This window comes from Poecilia reticulata, chromosome 21 (genome assembly GCF_904066995.2).
Source record: "Poecilia reticulata chromosome 21, P_reticulata-male-v2, whole genome shotgun sequence".
In the NCBI taxonomy this organism is placed as follows: Eukaryota; Metazoa; Chordata; class Actinopteri; order Cyprinodontiformes; family Poeciliidae; genus Poecilia; species Poecilia reticulata.
In genome coordinates this window covers 13,611,832-13,639,342 of record NC_088850.1, presented here as the reverse complement: position 1 = coordinate 13,639,342, position 27,511 = coordinate 13,611,832, and the positions used below count along the sequence as shown (strand labels likewise).

General features: G+C 39.6%; 1 protein-coding gene across 7 annotated transcripts in view; it reads left to right on the top strand.

The window, feature by feature from the left end:
- Positions 1-27,511, top strand: part of eya4 (EYA transcriptional coactivator and phosphatase 4) — a 48,868-nt gene that overhangs the window by 19,272 nt on the left and 2,085 nt on the right. For 2 of the 7 annotated variants that reach the window (XM_081602094.1, XM_008397952.3), the window contains 17 exons: positions 6,025-6,074; positions 9,337-9,458; positions 12,406-12,489; positions 13,149-13,226; positions 13,823-13,889; positions 13,975-14,117; positions 15,929-16,072; positions 16,186-16,268; positions 17,398-17,572; positions 19,172-19,308; positions 19,560-19,643; positions 23,254-23,343; positions 23,933-23,991; positions 24,202-24,362; positions 24,598-24,712; positions 24,904-25,025; positions 26,888-26,988. In XM_081602094.1, coding sequence (XP_081458220.1) covers positions 6,025-6,074; positions 9,337-9,458; positions 12,406-12,489; positions 13,149-13,226; positions 13,823-13,889; positions 13,975-14,117; positions 15,929-16,072; positions 16,186-16,268; positions 17,398-17,572; positions 19,172-19,308; positions 19,560-19,643; positions 23,254-23,343; positions 23,933-23,991; positions 24,202-24,362; positions 24,598-24,712; positions 24,904-25,025; positions 26,888-26,988 — 1,815 coding nt within the window. Of the gene's footprint in view, positions 1-1,914; positions 2,277-6,024; positions 6,075-9,336; positions 9,459-12,405; positions 12,490-13,148; positions 13,227-13,822; positions 13,890-13,974; positions 14,118-15,928; positions 16,073-16,185; positions 16,269-17,397; positions 17,573-19,171; positions 19,309-19,559; positions 19,644-23,253; positions 23,344-23,932; positions 23,992-24,201; positions 24,363-24,597; positions 24,713-24,903; positions 25,026-26,705; positions 26,807-26,887; positions 26,989-27,511 lie in introns of those variants that run through there. The other 5 variants (XR_532460.3, XM_008397955.3, XM_008397953.3 and 2 more) reach the window with 5 other exon arrangements.

Below are 27,511 nucleotides of genomic sequence, written 5' to 3'. Positions count from 1 at the left end.
ACCACTGATTGATCACCTTACAATTAAACCAGGACATAAATATGCAAAGGTCTAACATGAAACGCCACAATAAAATAGAACAGTGCATTTCTATAGTCAGTTTATGGTCTCTTTCCACTGGTAATATTTAAAAATATATTGTATACTGTAACTTCTTGGATGTTCCTAAATATTGTTGTTTGTTGTAGAACATCGCTTTGTATTTGTTTATTCATTTACTTAATTATTCATTTGTTTATTTTATTTTTCGAAAATTAAAGCATTAAAATATTTCAATGAGAACAACTGTTTTAGGTACAGCGCCATCATGAAACACGATTTACGTGAGCAAAGGCGACAGTAGACAATGAAACAGATGCTATAAAATGGCATAATTGACATTCCAGTTTGTAAAATGATATCACATTAATAATATGCTCAAAAAATTTGAATAAATTCAAAAAAATTAGAAAATGTGACTGATCGTCAGCAGCTGTTTAAGTTTGAATAGAGACATTTAAATGTACTCCAGATTCATAAAGTTCTGTGAATTTGCCCTTTGTCTGGTGCTACTGGGGAAGTGTGAAAGGTCTCACCTTTTTATAACAGGCTCATATTAATAACTTCCTTCCTTCACTAGACTGTACATGTTGAGAGCCGCTGGATTCACAAAACTGCTGACTTTAACAAGAAATATAATGACGATTTATTATGGCAATATCTTATGTCTTGAGATCTCAGTTCACTCCCACTGCACACCCACGATAAACTACAACATGATCACAACCAAAGGAAAGATCTTCCTCGTACTGAAAATACAACATCTTCATGTTATCAATGTCATCCTGCACCAAAGCTAATAATAGAAAGAAGTCTTTATAAATGAAAAATAGCATTTTATGACAGAAGGTGACTTTTAGCTTTTATATTAAAAAAAAAAAACCAGTGCAGATGCATTTGAATGTGTTTGTCTTAAATTAGATTTTTTTTCCACACTTCTATGTACTTTTACCATTTGCTGATTTTTTTTTTATTGTGTTTTGCTCTTTCATCAATATTGACAGTTGTCAACTTATTCAGTTATTTGGAATAAACTTTAAAGTTGAGTCGCATAAATTGAAATACAGTAGAAATTATAATCCAAACACACCCCTATTTTTTTTTTGTGTGAAAGGAGTCAATTAATGATTTACCTTATAACTAAGAAGAAGATATTTATCTATCTTTTTTTTTCTTCCAGAATTCATTTATGTTGGAGTAGTGGTACTGAGAAAAGGAGAATAAACACCCCATCTGTGTGGTTCAAGAATGTGTGTAAAAGTGTAATTCTTGTCTTTGGCTCAGCAACCAGCCTTTAAAACTGATGGACAAAGTGAAAGAGTGCCATCTTCAGACCAATGCGGCTTGGAGGCTTGATGGGTGCGAGTGTTTGCTCCCATCCGTTCCTCCCTGCTGGACTCTTTTTAACACCGGCCGCACGAAATGTTGGTCCCAGTTAACACGGGTTGAAAAGTGTGTTCAGGTGTACATGTGAGACCCTGCGTGGTGTGGGTGTCTAAGTATGTGTGTAGGGGACGGAGGGGAGGAGGGATGGTCAATTGAGAGGTGCGAAGTTTATGATCTTGCTTGTACTTTCTGCTGCACTGACGGAGATCCTCACACATTGTTCCCGTTTATAAAATGCTTCACTGTGTTGTTTTTTTTGTGGGGGGGCATGGGGGGGGTTTGTACACAACTAGATTTTTATGTCAGCCCTTCAGTCGAGATCAGACTGGGAGAACAAAACAATTAACATTTCAAATGTTTTTAGGCTCTAAATGCAAGCCTGGGTGAGTCTGTAATGAGTGACAGCAGAGAAAAAAGAGGAGGAGGAGGAGGAGAAGCGAAAAAAGAGGGGGTGGAGGCAGAGGAGGAGGGGAACAAGACGAGCGAAATGTTCCCCATTACTGGAGTCGGGGAAGACAGCAGCTGTGCATGGATTGACCTCAGCGGCAGCGGCGGCAGCAGAGAGGACGTAGTTAATACGCAGTGTTCCCTTTTTCTGGTCCCACAGAGTGACAAAGAAAAGTCCAAAAGAATAAAACAAAAAGGGGGAAACATTTTAGACGTATGCGACTCCTGGAGTACAAAGTGTGAAGCAGGTAGACGGAGAAGAGAGGCATTTAGGGAGCGAGTGTGAGTCTCTGCTTGCGGGTGAGAGGGCAGTCTGCGTCTTGAGGGGGGAGCTGCCCGATCGTAGCGCTCCGTAATGCAATGTGGAAGAACGGGACTGCTGACTGACCTGATTGCACTCTGAGGTAAGAACGGATCTCCAAGCCCGAGAGGAGATTTATTTGAAATTCAAAGAAAACAAAAGCTGCTGTGATACTTTCCTGTTTTTAAGGCTTACCTAATGAATCTGTAAAATATCTGGTTGATCAAAAGTTCTAAATTTACTGAAATATAAGCTATTTCTGGAGGGGCGGGAAAAGGGGAGAAACTCAAAGAGAAACTCAACAGCTGTGTTTTTTATGTACTTCGGTTGACTTACATTGAAATTAACAACAGACTGGAAATGGAAGCGTATGCATGTAGCTTTCATTCATATTTTTTTCAGTTCTTAAATTTTCAGACTTTATTTTAAAATTCAGTATGAGAGTCACATATAAAACCTCTATTTTTAAGATATAATTCCAGATGGATATTATCTGTTAATTTAATTTAATTCGTCTTCCCTGGAGAGGCGTGGGGGTTCAGACAAAACCTGATATGTGCATTTTTAATGCTGAACTTCAGCTTCTTGATGGAGTTAAGAAAAAAATAACTCCATCAACCATTTTAGATCTTCTCATCATTTCAGAAGATCTAAAATGATCTTCTGATTACATCTAACTCATTCTCTAGCCTAGTTCAATTGCAATAATAAAGCCTCTTAGTATTTGCTCAAATGGATCTTTATTGTGCTAATTACCTGTGCCAGATGAATTTATCCCTTAGGGAGTCCTTTCGCCGACCAGGTAGTGTTCCAGACCGGTCACCCGGTCAACCAGGTCAAAGGTCATCTTTTTTGGTGGCTCAGGTGACACAAATGGTTTATTCAGACATTGTGGCCACCTAAGAGCGAACTCAGGGGAGCTTTGTGTCTGATGCTAGAAGCAAAATTAGCTGAGCACTAGTTCTCGCAGAGCTGATGATGCTGGATTTATTACCACTTTTAATGTTAAATATTGCAGTTTTATTACCTCTTTACTTTGTCAACGGGATGGTCTGTTGAAATACCTCCTGTGAGCGTTTACGCACAGCAGAATCGTCTAATAAAGATAAAGATAACTTATTACGTCTATCATATTTGACTAACCCATAAAACAAATGCGATTTTTCTTTTATTTTCATGTGAAACAAGCATGTCCGAGAGTCAAAGATAAAAGACTCGTCACACTGAGCGAGGCGAGAGACTCGGACACTGAGGGAACGCGTGCGTCCTAAAAGCTTTCCGGGATCAAAGCCTGCGTGTGCTTGTGTTTTCGTAGATCATGTTGAGACAGAAACCAAGCCAAGCTTATGCACTGCTGCATGTGTATGCGTGTCTGTGTGTGTGTGTGTGTCAGGGGGGTCCTGCATGTGCGCTACATGTGGATTGCAGTTTCTCACGGCCATCCCAGTTGATGCCGTGACTGACAGCCTTGTTAAATTTCAGTAAAGCATGTAACGTAACATGAAAGTGTTGTGTGTGGGTGTGCGTGCCTGCGTGAGTGTGTGTGTGTGTGTAAAGCGATCCATATGAGAAGTCTGGCCGACCTTTGACCTCTGTCTTAAACAGCTAAGTGCTGCTTCTTATACTCTCTCAGCAGGATCCTCTAATCAGAACCATAGCAGCACAACGGCGTTCTCTCCACACACACATCAACACGCAAGATATGTCCTCGTTTTCAGAAAACCGGAGTTTAGCGTCTGCCTCGCACTTTTTCTGCGCACTTACCTATGATTGCGATAATTTGGAAACTACTTGGACGTATGCTGCCTGGTTGAATTTTCCTGCGACTGCGTTTTACCCTGTGTAGGACTGTGTGTTTGGCAGCCTGCGCGTGCCCCTACACCTTGACAGTGTGTTGACACAGTGATTATAGGGCAGCTGGTACACATTGGCCCTCGCTCCACCCTGCATTTACTCGTCTAATTAGTTCCTGCTCCAAATAAGAGAGAGGAATTTTAATAGAGAACCACTGGTCTGCTGTCTGTCTCGACATAGCCTCACACAAAGGCGTGCGTAAACCGAGCCTGTGTGCAGGGAGTGTATGCTGCGGTGGAGACTGAAGTACGGTTTTCCATGATCTTTTTTTTTTTTTTCCCCCCCACGAACCCGTTCACACTGATTGACTTGACCACATGTCACAAGTACACCCTTCCAAAGTCAAGGCTGAGTTCAGTTTCTACACGGACATGTTTAACGGTGAGGAGCGACCTCTCCGCTGTGACCTAACATGACCTCGCTGGGACCTTTAAACTCTTCCAGGGGGTTGAGAGCAGCGATCGAGCGCAGGATGGAGATAGGGTCACAGGTGAACAAGGGAAAGTCAATATCTGTCAGTTAGACTGTAGTTAGCACTTTGAACATGGTGGCACCTTCTGCTACTGACAGCATGTTGTGATTTATTTGAAAATTTGGGGTGGCATGAAATGATCAGGATATGATTGGATTGATCAAAAATATTGCAGTGTTTGAATATCTACACGGAAATTTAAAGCAGTAATTGTGAAATATTGTCTTCAATTTTCAAATTACAAATTCTTACTGGGAAAATAATGTAACATTTATTAAGTTATTTTAATACAAAGTTGCAACCAGATTTGCACAACTATGGAAAAGACAGAACAATTTTTTTTCTGACTATCTAATCTTCAATAAGAGTAAACTTTTCTCACTTATAGTCAGATAAAGTAACGGAAATTATTTTAAATGCTAACTGCAAGAATAATGTCAGACGGGGTTTTTTTATGTTACACTTGTGTTACTCTCTTTAACGTCAGACACACGCTATGAGCTTAATTTACAACATTTCAGTTAAATGGAGGCAAGCATGTGGAATTAGGGCAGATTTTGTTTCATTAACTTTGTCAGGAGGAGTGGACCAGGATGAATGACCATTCAAAGACACGCAACATGTTTGACCTAAGTCATGCACTCTATCAAATCCTAAGAAAATATGTAAACGCCTACATTTTGAGAAAGTTCAAGAAAAAAACCCAATCCCATCCTTATTCTGTCTCCTGGCAAATAAAAATAATTTTGGTATTCCTGACTGATTTCGAACAGAGCAGGTTTATTTTGAATAACTATCGGACAGTGAAAATTATATATATAAATGCAGACGTATATAAACGTCTCAGTTTCAGCTGCATTTGCATTATTTGGTTTTGAGTTAAAGACAACAATTTTGACTTAAAAAAACAGCCTTTGTTATAGTTTTCGAGTAAACTTTTTCAGTTTCTGCTCCTTAAAAAGTAACACCAGTATAGTTACCTGATACTAGCTGATGGGTAACTCCCCTTCAGTCCTTTCTCTTCAAGCTCAAGTTCTTGTAAGCAACGGAAATGTGTACCAGCAACAGGTGGGGGAGGAGCAGCACTGCATGACTCTAAAGTACAATAAGCCATTTAGAGCAATATTATTCACTTTTTCAGGGTCTCTAGCATGTCATGAGTCCATAACAAACTTCAGTTTTTTTTTTTTTTTTACTGTAAATTATTTTTGCACTTTTTTAATGTTACAAACCCAATCTAATTTAAAAAATAATAAAATGTGCTTTTTTTGATCATTTGCATAACAGATAGCTTCATCTCCTGGAAGTGTTGAGGAAATATTTTTTTCTTTTTCTTTTTTTTTTGAATCACATCGTTTTATAATCCTGGTACAATGTGTTTGACTCATTAACACCATTTTATGGGGCTTGTTTATGGGACACTTAACACTGGTTCTTTTGAGCCGCTTGTGCGTAATGCATCACATTTGTGTGTTTGAGGCTGTGTGTTTGCAAAGTAATTTACTGTCTTCTGGTCTCTCCGCAGGTGAAGAAATCACACAGTGAATCTCATGTTCCAGACCCTTCAGACGCCAGGTATGCTCATTTATATGTGTGCGCTGTTGACACCGTGTGCGTGTGTGTGTGTGTGTGTGTGTGTGTGTGTGTGTGTGTGTGTGTGTGTGTGTGTGTGTGTGTGTGTGTGTCCTGTTTCTCTGATCATGGTGCAGAGAGGTGAGGTTTCACTGCAGTCGCAAGCAGTGGTGAGGTCATCGGTACTTCCCAAAGGCTTCAGTTTCTGAAAACCACACACGCGCACACTCACATGCAAAAAAGAAAGATATACTGATTACCTCGAGCTGAAACGCAAATGACACATGCCATACATGCATTGAGAGCAATGGGAATGTATCCTTTTTCTGGTGTATCCTGCCAAAATGTTCGAGATCATGTAGTTTAAGGTTAAAATATAGAGTGCCTCGCAAGGGCACATGTATACCTTGACCTTTATTTTTACATCCCGTAACTTTATAACCAAAAAATGTATACAAACAAAAAGTAGCATGTAATTATGGAATAGAGGAAAATGGATGTATGGTTCTAATTTTTTAATGATAAAAATCAGAAAACAGTTGTCATAGTCCTGATCAAACAAACGAAAGTCAAATTATATTTTTTGAAAACTTTTGTAAAGCTTTTGTGGTGAGTATATTTTTGCACACTGTAAAATCCAGTTTATGTGGGATATAAGTTGCTCTGGCTAGATGAGACAGGAAATGTACTACTGTATTTTTCGGACTACAAGCCACTACTTTTTTTCCTACACTTTGAACCATGCGGCTTATAGCCCGGCGCGGCTTTTATGTGGATTTTTCTTCAACCACTAGGGGGCTCTTTAGGAGGAAGTGAATCAATGGAAGTCAAAATTAGAAATCAAAGAAGAAAGTTCCAATTTTCATTTAGCACAAGCACATGCTAGCAGCAGGCACGACAGAGAAATTTCTTCAAACACCTATGATGCAGCTTTTAAGTTGAGGACTGTCGATCTGGCAGTACAGGACAGAAATAGAGCAGCTGCAGGTAAGCTCGGCGTGAACGAAACCATGGTTCGGCTTTGGAGACGGAGGGCTGCGTCCTTAATAAATCCAGCAGATTTATTAAGGACGCAGCCCTCTGCTGCCCTCTACTGGGTCCTTGTGGAAATCCGAGAGCGGTGGAGATACCAGCAGCTTATTGCGGCTTATATATATAGGTTTCCAGGTTTTGTTTTTTTTTTTTTTTTTTATTGTAGCTGCGGCTTATAGTATGGTGCGCTCTATAGTCCGGAAAATACGGTAATTGGCCTGAGGGCAGAATATTAACATTACGCATCATCCGCACAGTAAAACCTGGTGGTGGCAGCATCATACTCTGAGGATGCTGTTCTTCAGGGAGACAGGGGAAGCTGATGAGAGCTGATGAAAAGATAGATGGAAAAATATATAGACTAAATGTCGGGTTCTCCCTCCAGCAGTACAGTGACGGTATAGATGCAGCCAGAGCATATTCATCATGTAGTAATGGCCCTGTCATAGTCTAGATCTAAATCTAAACAAGAATCAATTGCAAAATGCGTCTCACAGATCCAATCTACATCTGTTTGGACTGAACTATTTTTAAAGAAGAGTGGGCATAAAGTTTAGCCTCTAGATGTCCAGAAAAAGCTAGAAATATTCCTCAGCTGCAAGCAATGACTCAAATTTTAGTTTTCACATATTTATCTTTAAAAAGAAAAAAAAAACATGCTTCCTTTTCCTTTAACATCACAGTTGGTCAGTAATATAAAATCACAATAGAATAAATGTAAATTTGTCATTGTAACATAACCAAAAGTTAGAGGTCTATAGATATTTTTACAAGGCACTGAAGTCTCTAACTCTACAGCTGATTGGAAATGGGACATTTTACCGACGTGAGGCTTTTTTTTTTTTTTGCTTCTAAAATAATACATTCGACCAAAACACTGGAATGAATATAATCCTTAGCTGCATCTCGCTGAATCTGCTGTATGTCTCTGACTCCAGCGAGCCATATATTTTACTAGAATTTTGCTCATTTTAGTCAAAGGCCAGACGTAATGTCAAAAACAGAAAAGAGTTTATGAAACACCAAATCCTGCCACTGCCTCTCGAGACGAGCAAAAACAGAGAGGGGGGAAAATGGGCAAGTAGGGGAGAGAGAATTATTTCCTGCTGTTGAAAGACAAAAGTAAGGATGGATGAAGCGTTTTGAACACACAGCGGAAAAGCAACTGTGAAACTCTGTGCACATAATATAAAAGGCATTATTTTAGTCCGAGTGTGCAGGTGAACGCTTAAATTCTTTGTTCTTTGCACATTTTACTTTTGGATATCTTCCCCAGGCAGCTATAAAATGTTTTATTATTTATCTTGACTTTGGTTTGCAGTCATGTGTAGAGATGTAGAGATATCTGCCGGGACGTTCGCTCTTTCCAGCGACAGCCCGCATTAGTTTGGTTCTTTTTTCCATCCCTGTATTTGTTTGGCCTTTGATGTACCGCACAAAAGGAAGAGTTTGAGAAAACCTCGAGGTCAGTGACTAAGGGCTCTTTATAAGAGGTACTGTCCACACACGCAAGGAGTTAACAAAGAACTATGTCCTCCCTCTTCCACCCCCCAAAAAAACCCTCTCCTTCTGCTGCTCTGAGTCTTTAGTGATGACTAGCAATAAACTTGAGTTTTGAGTTGGTTTTTCTCACAATGTGCACGTATTAACAGTAGCAAAAAGTGATTTATTTCTTCAATATGTGTTTTGTTCCAACTTTAAAAAGTAATATAGATCTCGATAGACATTGAAGGGTCAGTAATATTTGAACTCCAGCTGTTATTTTATCTCTTCTGCCTCTGACTGCCCGCACACTCACTCTCACACTCGGTTTATCATCACCACCTTGTGCGTTGATCCGTCCCAGTCATGCGCGTAGAGCACATTGTAAAAGCTGAAGCATGGCAGGCTGTGGGTTTGTATTGCTGCCCGCAAGTGCACACACACACACACACATTCGCTCACAAGCGCACGCATCCCAGATCATAAAATAGCCAGCAGGCCCATAGTCAATGTCTAACGCCTCTGAACACATGCTCGGCTAAGCTGACCGATACTGAGCAGCATGAGGTTTACGACACTGTGGGAATACTGAATATGACTGAATGTGCTCACTGGGAGTCTTACATATTAAATCAAAGAGGTAGGTCTTCCAGCTGTGAGAGCGTTTTTTTTTGTTGTTTTTTTTTGTGTGTCATTCAAGAATTGCAGTTCATCTTATTGCTCCCTGCCCCTCCATCCTCGCCTCTGTTAGGTCTATGGAAATGCAGGACCTAGCCAGTCCTCATAACCGCGTGGGAGCCGGAGACTCGACAGGCTCCAAACTGGACAAGAGCAACCTTGGCAGTCCCTCCATCACCACTAATGGAACAGGAGGTGAGCAGACAGAACACGTTTTACCAGCTGTGACTGAGCTGGAGAGGTCACTTTAAGTCGTTTCATAGTCTCTTTGTCACATTATGACCCCACATTCTGGCAGTAAGACGGTAACACAAAGTAAAGCTAAATTGTGGAGACAAAGATTATTATTGTTTGGTTTTTTTGCATCTAATATAAAGTTTAATTTTTAAGTCTAAAAGATTTTCTTCTACAATTGCCCTGTCTTTATTTCTATCCAACTCCCCCAGCCCTGCTGAAGAAAAACCTCCTCGCAGCATAATACTACCTCCACCGTGTTTCAAAATGGGGCATTGTCTGTTTATCTGTTTATAGCGAAGCGTGGTTTACTTTTCTACCCTACATAGCATTTTGCTTGTAGGCCAAACAGCTCAATTTAGTCTCATCTGACCAAAAGTATATTGTTCCCCATTTTTGTTGTGTTCAGTACAATGCTTGTGGCAAACTACAAAAGAGGTCTTTTTTTTTTACTTCATGGCTTCAACTTAGCAAGCTGTTAAAAAACTCAAGTGGTACAAATACATTAAGAAGGGATTGTTATTTCAATGAAAAATTCACTAAATGGAAAGGAAAAAAAAAGGTGTGTCAACTCTGACAAAAATGTTTACGCATTGCACTGGAAAACACAGATACACATATTGGGCAGTTCAGTTCCTTTGCTCCATTCTTAGCCAGGAAAAGATTGATATAAACATCATGTCTCAGTGATTAAACTGCTTGGCAGAAAAATTCAAAGATGGAGACAAGATTTAATTGTCTAAAAGCATATCTAAAACCTAGACAAGGGGAAGTATTTTTTCAATTTCTAAATACTGAATATTATATAATATGTAAATGCGTAAACCTAAAATTCTTCCAACTGACTAGAGCATTATAGTACATTTTATTTTTTTGTAGAAAAAGGGTTTCTTACTTTCTACATCCACCTGAATGATCAATGAGATAATAAAAGAAATGTAGCAGTAAACTTTTAGCAAGAATGTGATTTTTTTTTTCTGGTTGCCAAAACTGCCTTAATTTTTCTCCTGGATAAATCCTATTTTTGTGCAATATGAAGTTAAACACCAAGTTACAATAAACACTTCGGCATTCACTGCCTAAAACCTTAAAGCTTACTTTATTTTCAGAAGTACAAACCCTGTGAACAGCTACAGACCATCTGATAGAAAGCACACGTGCAAGGCACACACTGAAACGTGGTTCAAACAAAAGCATTTGAATTTAACGTCATGAAACCTGTTGTAAAAAAAATAAATAAAAATGTGCTCAAGATTTTCAACATGCACAGATTAATACAGGATGAGGACATTTATGGAGACGAACATTAGACATGCACATGCAAATGTCTGAGTGCACACCCACGCACACACTGGCATTAGTGCTTTAGTAAATCACCACAGAATGTGTGTAAACACACAGTAAAGCTCTTCTGCTTTCCTCGGCTAACCACTTGGCAAACTCCATCTGTGTGTGTGTTGAGTTTAAGTGCAAGCCCAAAATCCTACTGGAAACTATTTCCTCTACAAGAGCATTAAAGCATCACTGCTGTCTTAGATGTCAACGCTAGCTTGCACTTTTCTCTTCTCTTTTCTTTCTCCACCAGCCTTTTCTATTCCCTCCCTCTTCCACAATTGATCTTTTTCTGCATCCCTTTACGTCACCCTTTACTACCCTATTCTCTCAGTGGGCTTCAAAGGAGTCTGACGATGTAATAACACAGGATTTAAAGGTTTTATTGAAGACGATTCTTTGATCTAACCGCAGTTTGATAGCAGACGATAATAGGAAAAGCTCCATCTCACAGTTTGCTCGTCTCCACTTGCTAACGGAGACGCGGCTACATTAATAGCATCGGCCCCGGGCAGACTAACGCCAAATTCAGACGCCATCGAGTCATTTGTGATGAGCTCACAGTTAATAGTTAAAACAGACAGAGTCAGGACTACACACAGACAGCCAAAACAAACTACATAACCAGCATTCCCCTCACCTGACATCAGCCAACACTCAGGCCCACGGGCCATCTCCACAGCAACTCATTTGTCTTCATTACAGCTGGTCCACTGGGCTCTATTGCTCCCTGAGGGGATTAATGAAGCTGACCGGAATTAAATGGAGTTCTCATATGGTCGCTGATGAGTTTTAATCATGTTCAAAGAAGTGACCAAGGACCGTATGCAATATATAAAGAGGGTCAAGAGGCAGGCTGTTTTAAATTGGCGATCACGTCCCGCAGTTGGTTTCTTTGTTGCTTGGAGGAAATCGTTTACACACATATGCACATGGATGGAAGCAGAGAAAGATGCATCGAACAGCCTTTGCTCTCAGTTCACATTGAAATTCTGTTTTTGAAACGGGTAAAAAAAAAAAAGAAGTGAACTATACAATTTGCAACAACACATTAAACCACTGAAACGGTTCCATATTTAATTTATCAGGTTTACTTCTAGGCGAATCTATTAAAGTTTCTTTTGAGTTGACACTTTTACAGTGGTGAAATAAATAGTCTTTTGCCTCCTCGTAGGTTCCTTCTGTTTTTGCTTAATTGCCACACTTAAATAATTTTACCTTTAATATTAGGGTAAACATGAGTAAACACAAAGAATGTTTGCCACTGAGTCTTTTGCGTTGCCACTGAGAATTGTCTTCTTTGCCAAAATTGTGCTTCTTATTGTACGTTTTTGTCGACTTTTGCTTGCGTTTCTCAAAGTTAGCCTTTGGTTTCATAAGGTTGAGTCCAAAATTGAAATAGTGAAGCCAAAAAAACCCCAAAAAAAACAAAGTATTCCAAATTTTTCCTCATGTACTTTAAACCAATGTTTCATAATAATCTGTGTGATGCAGTTATTAATAATCAACCATGGATCATGCACCTGGTTTTAGTTGCATCACATCCTCTCCATCTTCCCGCCTTGCACTCCCGCAGGTGAAAGCATGACCGTTCTAAACACGGCTGATTGGCTGCTGGGCTGCAGCAGCCCGCCCCCTGCCTCGGGTTCCAAGGACTATGGTACAGAGGAGCATGTGTGTGAAACTCATAGAGCATTACATTAACAGCAAGGAGGGTCAGTCTGTGTAGTAGAGAATGATTTTTCTGCCAGGGCCTGGCCTGATTGGCTTTTGTTTGCTGTGCTGTATTGTTTGTGTTTGACATGCCAACACTGAATTTATGACAGCGTGTGTGGTCTTCAAATGTAGTTATTGCAGAGGTTCCCACTGGTCAGAGGATCGGCTTTCATGGATTTGCAGGGGAAGTCGGTAGATGTGAAGGGAAATTTGCCAGGTGGTTTTCTGTACATAACTGTGTTTTAAACGTAATTATCGAATTTCATGGTATTTATCATTTTCAGGAACTTAAATGAAAAACAGGAAGGCGGGTACATTAAGGTGCTCAGTTAGGTTGTAGCTATTTAAACTCGATACCCTCAACGGCAAACTTTGATTAGTTAAAAAAAAAAAAAAAAAGAAAAAAAAAAAAAGGGGAACCCCTGCACACAGCTTTCTGTTGACACACTGGAATTGCAGAATTGCATGGTGATGTATTTGTTTATTTGCTTTTTACCCTGCATGATTTTTGGGGGTTTTTTTTGTTGTTGTTTTTTTTGTTTGATTTATGAAACATCGTAAGCTTAAAAGCTATAACTCTATTTCTTGTCCTATTCTTTTAAGTGAAAACAGAGCCTTTGAATAGCAGCGATACAGTCACCACGACAGGCGACACGGCACTGGACACATACGCCGGCTCAGGTAAAGCACGTCAAGCATTTCAGCTCGACGCACACAAAACCATTGTCTCCCGTAGATATCGTCATCATCCGTTTTAGCTCGGTGGCAGCCCTGCTGAAAGCTTTAATCCGCTGAACTGCTGTCTGGCCTTGGATTGCATCATGAAAGAAGGCTGGCACGAGGATGAGAGACATTTTCACATTTGTCTTTTCTTTTTTTTTCTTTTTTTTTTTAGAATCACAAACAGCCCTGTGGTTCTTTTACACTGCGAAACCCACACGCGGATACACAAAGCATTTGCGAGAGCGCTTAAAAGTAGCAGGGTGTTTGTCAGTACTGCGCTCTGACATCTCAATGACCACAAAAAGACATTGTGTTTCACTGTGAGGCCCTCTGCAAGGGTTTTTTTTTTTTTTTTGTGGACTCTCTCTCTCTGCAGTGGAGAACTTGGCTTTTCTCCATTCAAAATGCTTCAGATTGTGTGTTTACTGGAATAGCATTTCAGCTCCAATAAGCCAGAGCCCTTGAGTTATGCTGGTCGTGAAGGATTTTTATTATAAGCAAAGCTAAACACCGGTTTCAAACTTTCTTGTTTGGGATTATTTTACTGCTTTCAGTAATCACCAGCAGCGGATACAGCCCTCGTTCGGCCCATCAGTACTCTCCTTCGCCCTACCCGTCAAAGTAAGTTTGCTTGCTTTTTCTTTTTCTTTCAAACACATCTTCGATGAGGTAGAGTTGTCTATAAGCTCCCCTCTGTTTTCCCCAGGCCCTACCCTCACATCCTCTCCACACCACCGGCTCCTGCAATGCCAACATACGCTGGCCAGCACCAGTTCAGCAGCATGCAGCAGTCAACCGTTTATACAGCCTACTCGCAGACAGGACAGGCCTACGGACTCTCCTCTTATGGTATGAAAAGCAGGCACTAAAAAATTTTTACATTTGTGCAATGGGTAGTGGGCATCTTTCATCCAGAGATTAAGCAGCAACAGGTGAGGGAGGGTTATCTATCATGCTAGAATTAGGTCAGGCCTGGTGGCAGAATGTTGGAGTTGCTCTCTTACATTGGTTCTCATTTGTTCTTTTTTGTAGACTTTTGCTTGTAATTTCATTTTTTTCGGTTGAGGCATTTCATGTGTACACAGTTATTCCTTGTGGTTTTGGAAGCTGTGCAGCTAGGAGGTTTTTTTTTTTGTTCTTACTTCTTTACTTCTGGATAGTTGTTATGATGCATAACCGTGGCAACAAGGTATTGTTTTTCACAAGCGAAAGCATGTGATTAGCATCTCAAAAGCGTCTAGTAGAACCTGAACTATGACCTCAAATTTGCAGAGAGAGCAGAGAGAGAAGAGGGAAGTTCGAACCATCGTTACCATTGATCGCAATGGGCAAGAATCCCATCGCCGTCTCCAATGTCTCTCTAAACATACCACCAGACAGAGATATAAAAAGTTTCTGCAAAAGCAAATGAGATGGATTAGCATTGCTTACCATCAGCTAATGATGTCATCCAGAACATTTTCTGTGAAATATTGTTTCTGGTGCCCAGAAACTGACTTGTTAGCGTGTCATGACCGCCGTGAGGCCGATATACATCACCATCTCCAGCGACTCTTTGGAGATACTTGGATGACATGGGGTCAGGACAGAATTTAATTTCCCTTTGGGATCAATGAATTCTTTTTGAACTGAATTAAATTGAATCTCATTGTTTCTTCTTCTCCTAAAAGCAAGAGAGAACTCTGGTCTCTGACTTTGAATGCAAAGTTGCTCTAAAAGTTGCATTGAAAGTCCATTAAAAATGCCAACTTTGCATTAAATTATCATAATTTACAAAATCACGCAAAGTTGGCATTTTTAATGGACGTTTAATGCAACTTTTAGAGCAACTTTGCATTAAAAGTGTCATTATTTACCGAATGACACTTTATGACAACTGTCATAAACATTCATAAAGACTTCTTTATGTTCATGACAGGTGTTATGTCATGTTTATGACATTGTCATGTCAGTCTTATACACACTCTGTTGTGGCCATTTATGTAAATTTTGCAAATTGTAATTTCTACTAATTTAGTTTTCCATTTTGGGAAGTTAGAATTTATTTAAGTTAGTTTAGATCCAAAATCTGTAGTTAATTTGTATATTTGAATTGATTAGATTATGTTGGTAATTGGTTGGACCCTCCCATTCATTTGAGTAATTAAAAACACTCCGGGTGCTTGGTGGAGGCATTGTTTGGCAAATGTTTGGTGTGTGGACGGGAGGTTTTTGTAAATGATTTTTTTGACCACTTTTTTGAAACGTCACATTAAGTTTACTTTTTGGCTAAGTTGTAGAACATTTTTGGTAATTATTTTGTCGCTAATTTTTTACAAGAAATAAAGAATATATTTTTTCAGATCAAATCAAGTCGGAAGTGCGTTCAAATCAAACCGCCTGTTAACACCCACGGCCTTTGTTGGAATTTTGGCTTTTGGAAAATAGAGGGCCGCGACACACCCCTTCAAATAAAGTGTTACCAATTTTGGTTCTAGTTAAAACTGTAGGACACTTTATACTGAAGCATCAAATCCCACCAGGCATTTTAACAGTTTTACTGATGCTAGCAGAGAGAAAAAAACCCCCAAAAACTAAAGAGTTACTGTGAATCTCATTGCAAGAGAGATATTTATAAAAGTGATAACGGCATAACCAGTTTTTGTTTGTTCTCGTCACAGATCTGGGTGTGATGCTTCCTGGGATTAAGACGGAGAGCAGCCTCACTCAGAGTCAGTCTCCGCTCCAGACTGGCCTCAGCTACAGCCCCGGCTTCCCCACACCTCAGCCCGGACAGACTGCCTACTCACCCTATCAGATGACAGGTCAGTTCAGTGAAACATACATATTTCTCTTCTGGCGGGCTCTAGCAGTAAGATTACCTCTTCGCAAAGGTTTTCGGTTCCACTTTTTCTGTTCTTGTATTTTGTTTTCAAAGGTTCCAGTTTCACTCCTTCGTCAGGCCTCTACGCCACCAACAACTCTGTGTCCAACCCTGCCAACTACACTGCCACACAGCAGGTACCATGCAAGCACACACACAGTATTTATCAGTCTAGTACATCAGCATTCGCTTTCCCGCATGGTGCTCCATAACTGTACATAATTGTTTGACTGATTTGATGTCCGTCGTAAAGCTAAAGTATTTTACGTCGATTAAGTTGCGAGATATTTGAAAACCTAAGCGATTTGTTCTTTCGCGGCAGAATGAAGAAATAAAATCTTGCAGCGATTTTGCAACCTGGGGAAACATTTGAAAGAAGTAGAACATTAGCCTCAGTTAAAAAATGCTTTGTCCTGCAATATTTATTTATGTCCACGTGATAAATTGTATTCTGGCACAGAAATGCTAATAAGAGGGTTTTTAATGTATGTCTTTTGATAGATGTGGTTGTTAATAAAATAAGCCCGAAGTTTGGCCAATGCGGGTGGAGTGTGTGAGTGTGTGTGTGCTTGTGCCCTTGTATTTCTCAAGTTGTGAGGACAGTTTTGATTTAATGCCCACACTCGGGATACGGCACCAATTTGAGGACAAAAGCATTTTAGCATAAAAAAATTGACAAATTGTTTAATATAATCGATTTTAAGGCTTTGGTCAATCTGGTTAAAGTTTATGGTTAGGTGATCAATTTCAATGTGAGCTAGCAAAAATGTTCCCTTGCATATTGGAAACGCTTTACTGAATTTAAAAAAAAGAAAAGAAAAAAAGCACAAGACCAAAAGGAGGGACTGGAGTCTGGCAGAAAACAATTAAGTCTGTCCACATTGTAGAATATGAGAACAGACTTGCGTACAACTCTTTGTTTGACTACACACCATCTGTGCAAGAATGTTTATGTGCATTTATGTGGTATGCTGCAGTTTATAAAGACTTCCAGAGATGGATGTACTGACAGTTTTAGAGAGCTGAGTCATAAAAGTGCCCATCTCCACTTGGTCATTTAAACGGAGAAGCACAAGGCTTTGATTGTCTCTGGAATATAAAGTAAAGACTGGAGGGAATGAAGGATTAGAGAAATGAGATGGGAACACTAGTAAAATCCGCTCTCAGAAGGATGTCTGGGCCATTTCCTGGAAACCGAAGCATGTTGCTTCTTGTACTTCTTGTCTTTACTGTTTATGTGCTCACAATCAGCGTTATCATCTGCAGGATTATCACTCGTACACGACGTTTGGCCAAAACCAGTATGGGCAGTATTACCCCCCTTCCAGCTACGGGTCATACATGACCTCCAACAGCGTGGATGGCACCGGCTCCACGGCAGCCTACCAGCTGCAAGATCCCGCTCCTGCCATAACCGGACAGGCTGCTGAGATTCACCCAGGTTTGTAAGGTTCCCTAACACGTCTGGGAGTTTGACCAAAGTGCTTTAAAGTCTAGCTAAATCGAAATGTGAGAAACAAGGGAGGCAGTAAGACAAGATTTAGATGCGTTTTGTGTCTTCTTGTTTTGTGTATGAGTAACATTTAAATTGACATGATGTTCTGAAATTCTGAAGCGTGCAAAAAAAAGGGAATCAGACACTTCTTCACACCCTTGCAGATTTTTATGTCAATAAGGTTTCAAGTGGATTTTTGCAGCAAAATTTAATAATTAGATCAAAATATGTTTTACAAAAAGTATATATATATATATATATATATATATATATATATATATATTTTTAAAAAATATATATATATATATATATATATATATATATATATATATATATATATATATATATATATATATATATATATATATATGGCAAAATAGTTTAGAGGCAGCATCTACAAATGAGATAAACCTCAAAATATAGGGGCTGCAGAGGAAGAATAATTTAAACAGCCAAGAGAAAAGTATTTAATAACAACTTTACGTTCAAGTGACGCCGTGACAACAAGTTGATTGAGTCAACAAGATTACTGTAATCCATTGCAACAGAAGTTGCAGAAAAGAATTTGCAGAAAAGCCCGAAAAAAGTTAGCGTAACAAAGATCAAAACCATGCTCTACCCACTGGGTCACATTTTTATTTCCAATCAGCTAATGCTAAATATTGTACATGTATGCATGTGTGTGCTAAAAAGTATACCAAACTGTGCCTAAAAACATAACTTTAGATTCAACTGCACCGTTTTCTTTTTTTTTTTTTTTCCTTGTTTGACTTTGGTTTGTCTTGGCCGTAATTCAGAATCACTGATTAGAAAAGCTTATCATTCTTGCTGTCACTGACTTTTCCCCCTTTCTTTAGCCTTCTCACTTTTTCCTCAATCTCCCAAGCAGCTCCAGTGTGTATCTGTTCTTTTTCTTGTTGTTGTTGTTGTCGTCCGTCACATGTAGTGTGTGTCTTTGTTATCCACCCCCACTCTCACACTCTCCCTTTCCACTCAGATTGAGACATAACAATATGAGAGTCGAAGCTTAAGGTCTGGTTCTAGTTACCAGGCAGCAGTAGGAGCATATGGCAGTGGGAGGGCGAGCTCGTGTGGAAGAATGTGTGTGTGTGCGTGCGTGCGTGTGCGTGCGTGTGTGTGTGTGTCTTTGTGCGCATTCTTCTGTATTCCTTTGCAGACACACACGCAGTATCTGTGCAAGAACAATCAGATCGCACAAGTTTTGTCTTTCCCGTTTTGCTAATCCTTCACACGTTCTCATTATCCCGAAATTTGTCGAAACGACCAATTGTTCTTTTTTTAGGTTTCCTGCTTTCTTTTAAGTTGATCTGGCGTTCCAGTTGCATTGAATTATTAAATTTGACAGGCCGTACAAGTCTGATTTAGAGCAACAGAACACTTGTGAAATCAGCTCTAACCACATTATTGCTTTCCAGTGCACTGGACGCAGTTTGATTGCTTGTGTAGTTTTGAGGGAGATTTGGGAGGATTTCCAAATATGAAATGTTTCAAGCACATTTTCTGTGTGTCTGTACTCGCTCTCAGGGGACTTTGATACAGTGCAGAGCCCCTCCACGCCCATCAAAGAGCTGGACGACAGAGCCTGCCGGAGTGGGGGGTCCAAGTCTCGCGGCAGGGGCCGCAAAAACAACCCTTCTCCTCCCCCTGACAGTGACCTGGAGGTAAAGAACTAAAGAACTCGCTCTCACAGAGTACTTGGAGTTCTGAATAAACAATCTCTTCAAATCTCAATGGAAATATGGTATTTCGTTTGATTTTTATCCAACCTGCTTACTGTTCACTACAATACAAAGGATAAGGGACATGGAACAGTTTTCAGTGTCTTGTACAATAAAAGTATAAAGGCAAAACTTAAATTTTTTTTTTTTTTGGTTGTTGTGAAATACTTTATCTCTTTCGTTTGGTTCTGCAGAGAGTGTTTGTGTGGGATCTAGATGAGACGATCATCGTCTTCCATTCTTTGCTCACAGGCTCCTATGCGCAGAAATACGGCAAGGTACGTATGACACCGTTTTCATAATCTGATAGAATTACATCACCGTCGGTTTCTCCTGGAAAAATCTTTCTATCCAGACTGAACGATCTCAGTCAGTTTGGGGGGGGAAATAGGTAAAATGTTAAAGATGTGCCTATCTGTCGCTGATAGAGCTTCCCTACTAAAGTAGAACCACCATAGACACACTGATCCTATTACAAATGCAGTTATGAGCTGGTTTGCTCAGGTCTTGCACAAAGGCGTACTAACACAACACTAAAGCCATCTCTTGCATTACATTTTGGATCATTTTGCCATTGTCTTATAGACAAAGGAAGGAGGAAGTTGCTGTGGTCAGATGAGATTAGCATTTTACTTTTTGGCTTACATGTAAAATGCTTTGTGTGGTGGGGAGAAAACTGGTGGTGGCAGCATCATGCTGCAGGAATGCTTTTCTTTAGCAGACACGAGAAATGTGCTCAGAGTTTATAGGAAGATGGATCTCAACACGAGGTTATTTTATGGGGGGAAAACTGACAGAGTTAGCAAAAACAGCCGCTGTAAATACAGCAACAAAAGGTGTTTCTTTAAAAGTGTTAACTTAAGAAGGATGAACACATAAGATGCTTTTTTTTTTTTAAAGTTAATTTCCCTTCTCATTTATGGGCTGCTTTATGTTGGTCAACTTCATAAAATACTAACATAATACAATGACGTTTGAGGGTTTAATTTGATTAAATGTAAAAATAAAAAAAAACGTTCAAGATGCAAAACATCGCTTCTCCACAATAACTGTTGTTATATTATCACCAGACTAATTTTTAACTAATTGGAATTTATAAACACCACTGCAAACGTGAGCTACACAGGCTGATTTAGAGCAGCTGGCGATTATTAAAACACAATGTTTACACACACACACACACCCCCACACCCACACTCACACACACACACACACACACACACACACACACACACACACACACACACACACACACACACACACACACACGCACACACACACACACACACACACACACACAGTCAAAATCTGTTAAACTGTGATAACAGCTCTATGTATTTACTGTGTGCCTGGAGCTTATGCTATTATAGAGATGCAACAGTTTTTTTTTGTAGAAGAACTGGTAGAAGCATTTCTATGTCAAGCGCTACTTTTTGGCAGCGGAGACAGAGCTAACGCTAAGTGAGCACCTGGTCCTGTTTTACCCCGAGAGCAGTTCGAAGGAAAATTCACCAGCTCTGAGACGAGAGTCCAAGACTACACAAAATGTACTCAAAAATAACAGAACGAGTCCTCGATGTGCCTTTATTTCTCTCAGTAGATTACTTGTGTTACATTAAAAGTTCCAGGAATGTTACGGTCAATTTATGATCACATACACAGTAAAATTAGCCTTTAAATGAAGCTATTCATAACTGTCAATGCCTTCATTAGTTTAATCACAACCAATGAAAATTATGTGCTAATTTCTTACTTTGAGTAATGCTTATTTCAATTTTCTCTAAACTTATTTGGTGGTCTCACTTTATCACACACCGGCTACACTGTTTATACTTCCCTTTATTTTAACAGCTCCTGGCTCTGATCTCGGATCATGCTTTGTGGCCCGGGTTACATTTATTTACTGGGCGACGTTGTTCCTGTGTGCACGACTGCGGCTACAGCAGCCAGCCTGCAAAAGGCTTTTAAAACCTGCTCAGGTCTAATATTCTGATCCTGTTGGCAGCAAAACAAAAACTGGCAGAACACACACACACACACACACAGTGTGAAGCCAAACTGGCATGAAACCCCCTGGCAGTTCAGAAGTTTTACAGATGCAGTTTTGTGGGCACAGAAGTACTTTGCATTCGTGCAGTATTTTTTCTTTTTTTTTTTTTCCCTCGTTTAATGTTTGGCAAATTACATTTAATGGGTATGAGAAACGTCCTGATGAGTTGTAAATTGGTAGAGTGTGGGGGTGAGACATGGAAACACATGTGGACTTAGCGGTTGATCCAGCTTGGTTTCTCCCACACTTATTGTGGAGAAACAATCAGGAAAAGTTTTAGCTTGAGGTCTGCAGTCTGGTAATGAGATTGACTCAATGTCTTTCGGGGCGTACCGTTAACTCGATGCACTCTCCGTTAGGCATAACAAGGTGCGAGAGGTTTCCAACTGTTGTGGGCAAATACAGAATTGCCTTAGTGTGGCGGTTGGTGGTTTATTGTTGAAGTGGCAGCACATCCGTGACATGTTACACACACACTCCAGCATGGCCTGGTCATAAATGACAAATATAGGGCAGGATTGGTCAGGCTGGCTTCATGTTGAGGCTACAACCTTATCATAACCTTATATGTCAGACATTTTATGACATTTTACAAAAAGTGAACATAGAAAATAGTTTTCGAGGCTCAACGTTAAGAAAGAGGACACTGGTTTTGTTTTGTTCAGCTCAAACACATTTTCTCAAGATGATCGGAGTGACGCACTTTATTATTTCAAACTACGTGGATTTTGTTTGGAACTGAACTGATTCAAGAGGAAATGCATAAGCAACTTGTGACCCCCGAGCTTTCATTTCTTGAGAGAGTAAACTAAAACTGCTTTTGAAAATTTTTATTAGGATGAAAACATTTATGATAATTCAATGTTTTGAATTGAGAAACGTGCTTAGCATTTTCTCGCCTTCTATTAATGTGACTAATTTGGCTTTTGTTTGCATCAATCCCAAAATATAATTTACTCTACTGATTCAGAAGCAACAAGACTTCAATTCACTCTCATGAACAGCTTTTGGGGATATCAGTCACATTTATATCAAACTCTTTATGTCTCAGCTGCAGCTTGATGCAACGTGCAACCGAACTTGAATTATTTATTTTTTTTAAGATTATGAGGGAAGGAAACATATTTTTGACAGAAAGATCAAACAATTTGGACTTTAATGGACAGCACAAAGCACGTAGTTGGCTATTTCTCCATTGAAATAATTATAATCTTACTGACTCAAAAGTGAGTACACTCAGTACTCTTGTATATTTCATTATTTTTCTATTTATTCTCAGCCCCACAAATGTTGTCTGTGAAAGTTTCCCTCTTTTTAACTTTCACTCACCCTCCTGTAAGTATCTTTCTATTCTAGTCATCTGATAGTGTCAGCGAATTGTGCAGCAAGCTGTCGACCCGCGCTGACCCATCACAGATGATGGTTTTTGCAGCTGAGCCCCGGGCTGGCAGGGCAGACTGCGTTCTCCCAAACACACACACACACACACGCACGCAAACCATTCACATACCAAATAAACTAAAGCATCTGCCTCCGAGGGTACCGACTCTCTGCAGTACGCACAGGAGGGGACGCACACACTTCATTTTGCTCACCCTGTTCTCCCCCCGCACCCCCTCCTGCAAGTTTCAGGAATGTTGATGGGACAGGGCAAGTGCAGCTTGTCTGTCACCGTCTGGTGTGATGAGCAGAGTGTACCAACTCCAGCAGTGGGTGGAGGGCAGAGGTGTGAATTGGAAAAGGGTGCTGATTGTAAAATGTTATTTATTTTTTAACGACTGGACTGGAGATGATAAAATTGTTCTTTTTAATCTTTGTTGTGTTTTCTGCTTTTTCAGGACCCTCCGATGGCAGTCACACTTGGTCTGCGGATGGAAGAGATGATCTTCAGCATGGCTGACACACACTTATTCTTTAATGACCTGGAGGTGAGAGATGACACAAAAAACAATCAAATATATTTAAGATGACTGGCCTATGAATTTAGCACAAGGGCATACGTCAGACATTTTATGTGTAAATATACTACTACTGCCCTCTTGTGGTTAAAAAAAAACCCCACTAATTTTATTTCAATTAGTGAAGGGCTCTGCAGAAAAACAATAACTTTAGACACATTCTAATGTACTTAATGGGGCCGGTGTGACTGAAATTTTTTATTTAGTTTTTTGGAAAAGTAACTGAAGCTGAGTCGGATTGTATAAGCATCATCTGTAAATTTTCAAGTCTTGTCACATATTCACAGTTGAATTTTGATCAGAACTTTGATTGGGTTATTTTGACACAAACAATATGAAGACGCTTCATAGGCTTTGATCCTTGCTACTGTAACTCCGGCTGTGTGCTTTACAAGTTCCTGTTGGTTCAAGCTGCACTTGTCTGACCTTTGACCCCATGTTAATTGTTTTGAATTTATCTCCATCCATCAACTCTGACGGATTGGGGGATAGAATGTGGCATAACATTTTGTTCTCTGTGGTATAATTGTCTCATTTATGTGTTTGTTTGTGAATGCAGGAATGTGATCAGGTGCATATTGATGATGTGTCTTCAGATGACAATGGCCAAGACTTAAGGTGATTATGTAATATTTAACTTTAAAAAAAAAAATAAAATAGCTACTGCATGTAGCTCTCATTGCCTGGGTGAAACTCTGTCTTTTGTTAGCTCTCTGGTTCCTAAATTACTTTGTGCAAATCACTTTTCCATGACTAATAATAATAATTAAGCTTTTTCTTTTTAACAGAGCAGACTTTTTAAATAAAACATATCATTATTATTGACAGTACTTACAGTTTTGCAACTGATGGCTTCCATGCAGCTGCAACCAGCGCCAACCTGTGCCTGGCTACGGGGGTCCGCGGTGGGGTCGACTGGATGAGGAAGCTGGCCTTCCGCTACCGACGGGTCAAAGAGTTGTATAGCACATACAAAAACAATGTAGGGGGTAAGCCAATTAACATGGAATCTCTTGGTCACTAGTTGAAAGGAGACATTGTTCAAGAAGGGGTTTTTTGTTTTTTGTTCACACACACTCATCACCGGCATAAATGTAATGCATCTTTCTGGGGTTTCATTTTGAATAGTTCTTTTTCCAGGGTAGAACAATTGTTTTAATGCTGGATTCTTAAAAAAAAAAAAGAAAAAAGAAAACATTTACCTTTAATTTGTTGCTTTAAAAGGTCTGCTGGGCCCTGCGAAGAGAGATGCCTGGCTGCAGCTAAGAGCAGAGGTGGAGGCTCTGACCGATTCCTGGCTCACCCACGCACTCAAGTCCTTGTCCATCATAAGCTCAAGGTTCGCATACGTTTTTCACGGTCACTCTTTCACTCACATTCTGAGCAACATCGTTTCTTCTTGCTGAAGACGGTCGATGCATTGCATCTGATTCGAAGAGCATAAATAAAAAAAAAATGAAAAAATGCATTTATTCAATAATCAGCCTCCGTTATCCATTAACGGTGCTTTCATGTCCCTCTCGCCTGCAGGAGTAACTGTGTAAATGTGTTGGTGACAACGACGCAGCTCATACCGGCGCTGGCGAAGGTTCTTCTGTATAGTCTTGGATCGGTTTTCCCCATTGAAAACATTTACAGTGCTACAAAAATAGGTGAGAATCACACACACACACACGCACACAGGAACCACCACACACATTCTGCCTGGCTCACATCAAATAGCACAGAACGTGAAATATGAGAAACTTTAGAGTCCAATAAAGGGTATCTATTATGTTTTTCTTTGTTTTGTGGAATGAATGACATCATTTTCAACAAAACCAAAGTGTAAATAACCTTGTACAAAAGTCCTGAGTCATTTTTTTGTTCTCTTTTCTCCTCCAAACAGTCAGATCTTGTTATTATTAAAATAGAGATGTACCAAAGAATTGGCTGATGACCAGATTTCAGCTTTTCAGCCCTAATCTTGACCGGAAAGTTGATAACTCAAAATCATTATCCCTGATTAATAAACGTGAAATACATCACGCTGAGATTTGTTAGATGTCCTGGTAAAGATGACAAGAAATGACAAGAAAAGCCACTCTCAAAAATGAGAAGGACAATTCAAGTAAGTCTGTTGGATTTTTACGTTGAGAAAAAGCTCCGAAAAAATTGCTACTGATTTAGACATGCTCGTATTTACAGCAAAACAACTGGAAGTGTGATTAAAAAGAAATTCTGGACAAGCATTCAGATTTTAAATCAGATATTTATATACGGTGCACTACAAGTCAAATCCCTTCTTCTGTTGGGCATTAAATCAAACCGAACCTTTACTGTTTTAGCTCAGTTAGGATGTTCTTATTGTTGACTTGTCAGTTCATCTCAGTAGATTTAGGATTCGTTTCACTTTAAACAATGACACCTCTTGCCAGCGTCGATTTGCATCGTCGGAGTCTTTTGCTTTTGTTACGTGGCTTGAAATAAACATTTTGCACCAAAACGTTCATTTATGGGGCACAGAAACCTTCTACTTCCTGAATGTTAGGGTACCTGGATTCATTGTTTGACTGAAGTTATAATTTTGTAGGCCACAAGTCTCTTATCTTCACTGACATTTTTTTCCATGATGTCCCACAGGAAGGCATTGTGTTTCAGATGCTGCCTTAAAATGCATGTATTACGTCATTTCACTTCACTATAGTGAATTAATGTATAGAAACTTAAATATCCATCACTTTCTAGGTCTTGGCATGATCTTTGCATTTGAAAACATAAAGTCAGACAGTGGAAATATATATATATATATATATATATATATATATATATATATATATATATATATATATATATATATATATATAGAGAGAGAGAGAGAGAGAGAGAGTTCAAAGGAGACGAGTACAGAGTTTAATAATCTACACTTTCTTTGAGTGAGAAGGCTAAACAAAACCCCAAGATGAATATTTTTAAGTGGAGAGAAAATAAGAAGAGTAGAAAATAATTTGGGGAAAAAGCAAAAATAATATGACGGTGAGACGAGACTGAAGAAGAAAAGTTGTGTAAATAAGGCAATAATTCCACACTGGATGTTCATTCTGTTAATTAAGGTATAAATTCCAAAGATGAGTGACAAAATCACGGTGAAGTCAGCTAAAACCCAGTACCGGTGTGTTCAGTTGCTAATTTTTATGTTTCCTAATTGATAAAAAACCCCCCAAAAAAACAGCATCGTATGAAAAAAAGACGCTTTTCTTTAATCTATGTATCTGGATGCATCCTTCCTGTGTTTCTTTTTACATCTATCTAAACAAATGAAAAACCTGTGAAAGCCGTCTGTTTGTCTCCAGGCAAAGAGAGCTGTTTTGAGCGTATAGTCTCCCGCTTTGGCACTAACATTACATATGTTGTGATTGGCGATGGGAAGGATGAAGAGCATGCCGCCAGCCAGGTAAACAAACAGCTTCTGAGCTTTGACCCCTCTGACCATGTTACCCTCCTTCCTTCCCCCTTGTTCATTTGTTTTTTGCAGGAAAAGAGAGTTGCTTTGAGCGCATAATGCAAAGGTTTGGCAGGAAAGTAGTGTATGTTGTAATTGGGGACGGTGTGGAAGAGGAACAGGCGGCCAAAAAGGTAATGGAACCGCAACCTTACCGCGTGCTCCCTCCAATCCGCCAACTCTGCACAGCGTGAGCTGATTGGACAAAACCTGCCTTTCTTTGCTGCAGCGGTTTTTGTGTTGGTCTCTGACTTTCTCTGGTCGACTGGCTTCTTTGTTTGACAGTGTGCTGGGATAACTTCATTGCAACTGTTAAAGAGTGAATACTGAAGAGCAAAGCTTGGCTAATTGAGTATGCTTTGGCGCTTTCGGCAAGAAACTGGTTTACAGTCTTAAAAGCAACACGAGTCAGAAATGCAAGCACGTCCAATGAAGTTAAGAGTTTACCAAGCAGGCCTGAACAGACAAGTAATTCAATTTATTACTAAATTACTTGTTTGCGTCATTGTGCTTAAAGGCAAAACATACAGAGAAACGCATTGCTACAGCCTGGTTTTGCTAATTGCAGTTAGGCAACTGGCGTACGAAGCAACTGGCAAAATCTACAGCTTTTTCATTTTGAAACGAGAATGCAACCTACTCACATCTGCGAATGCG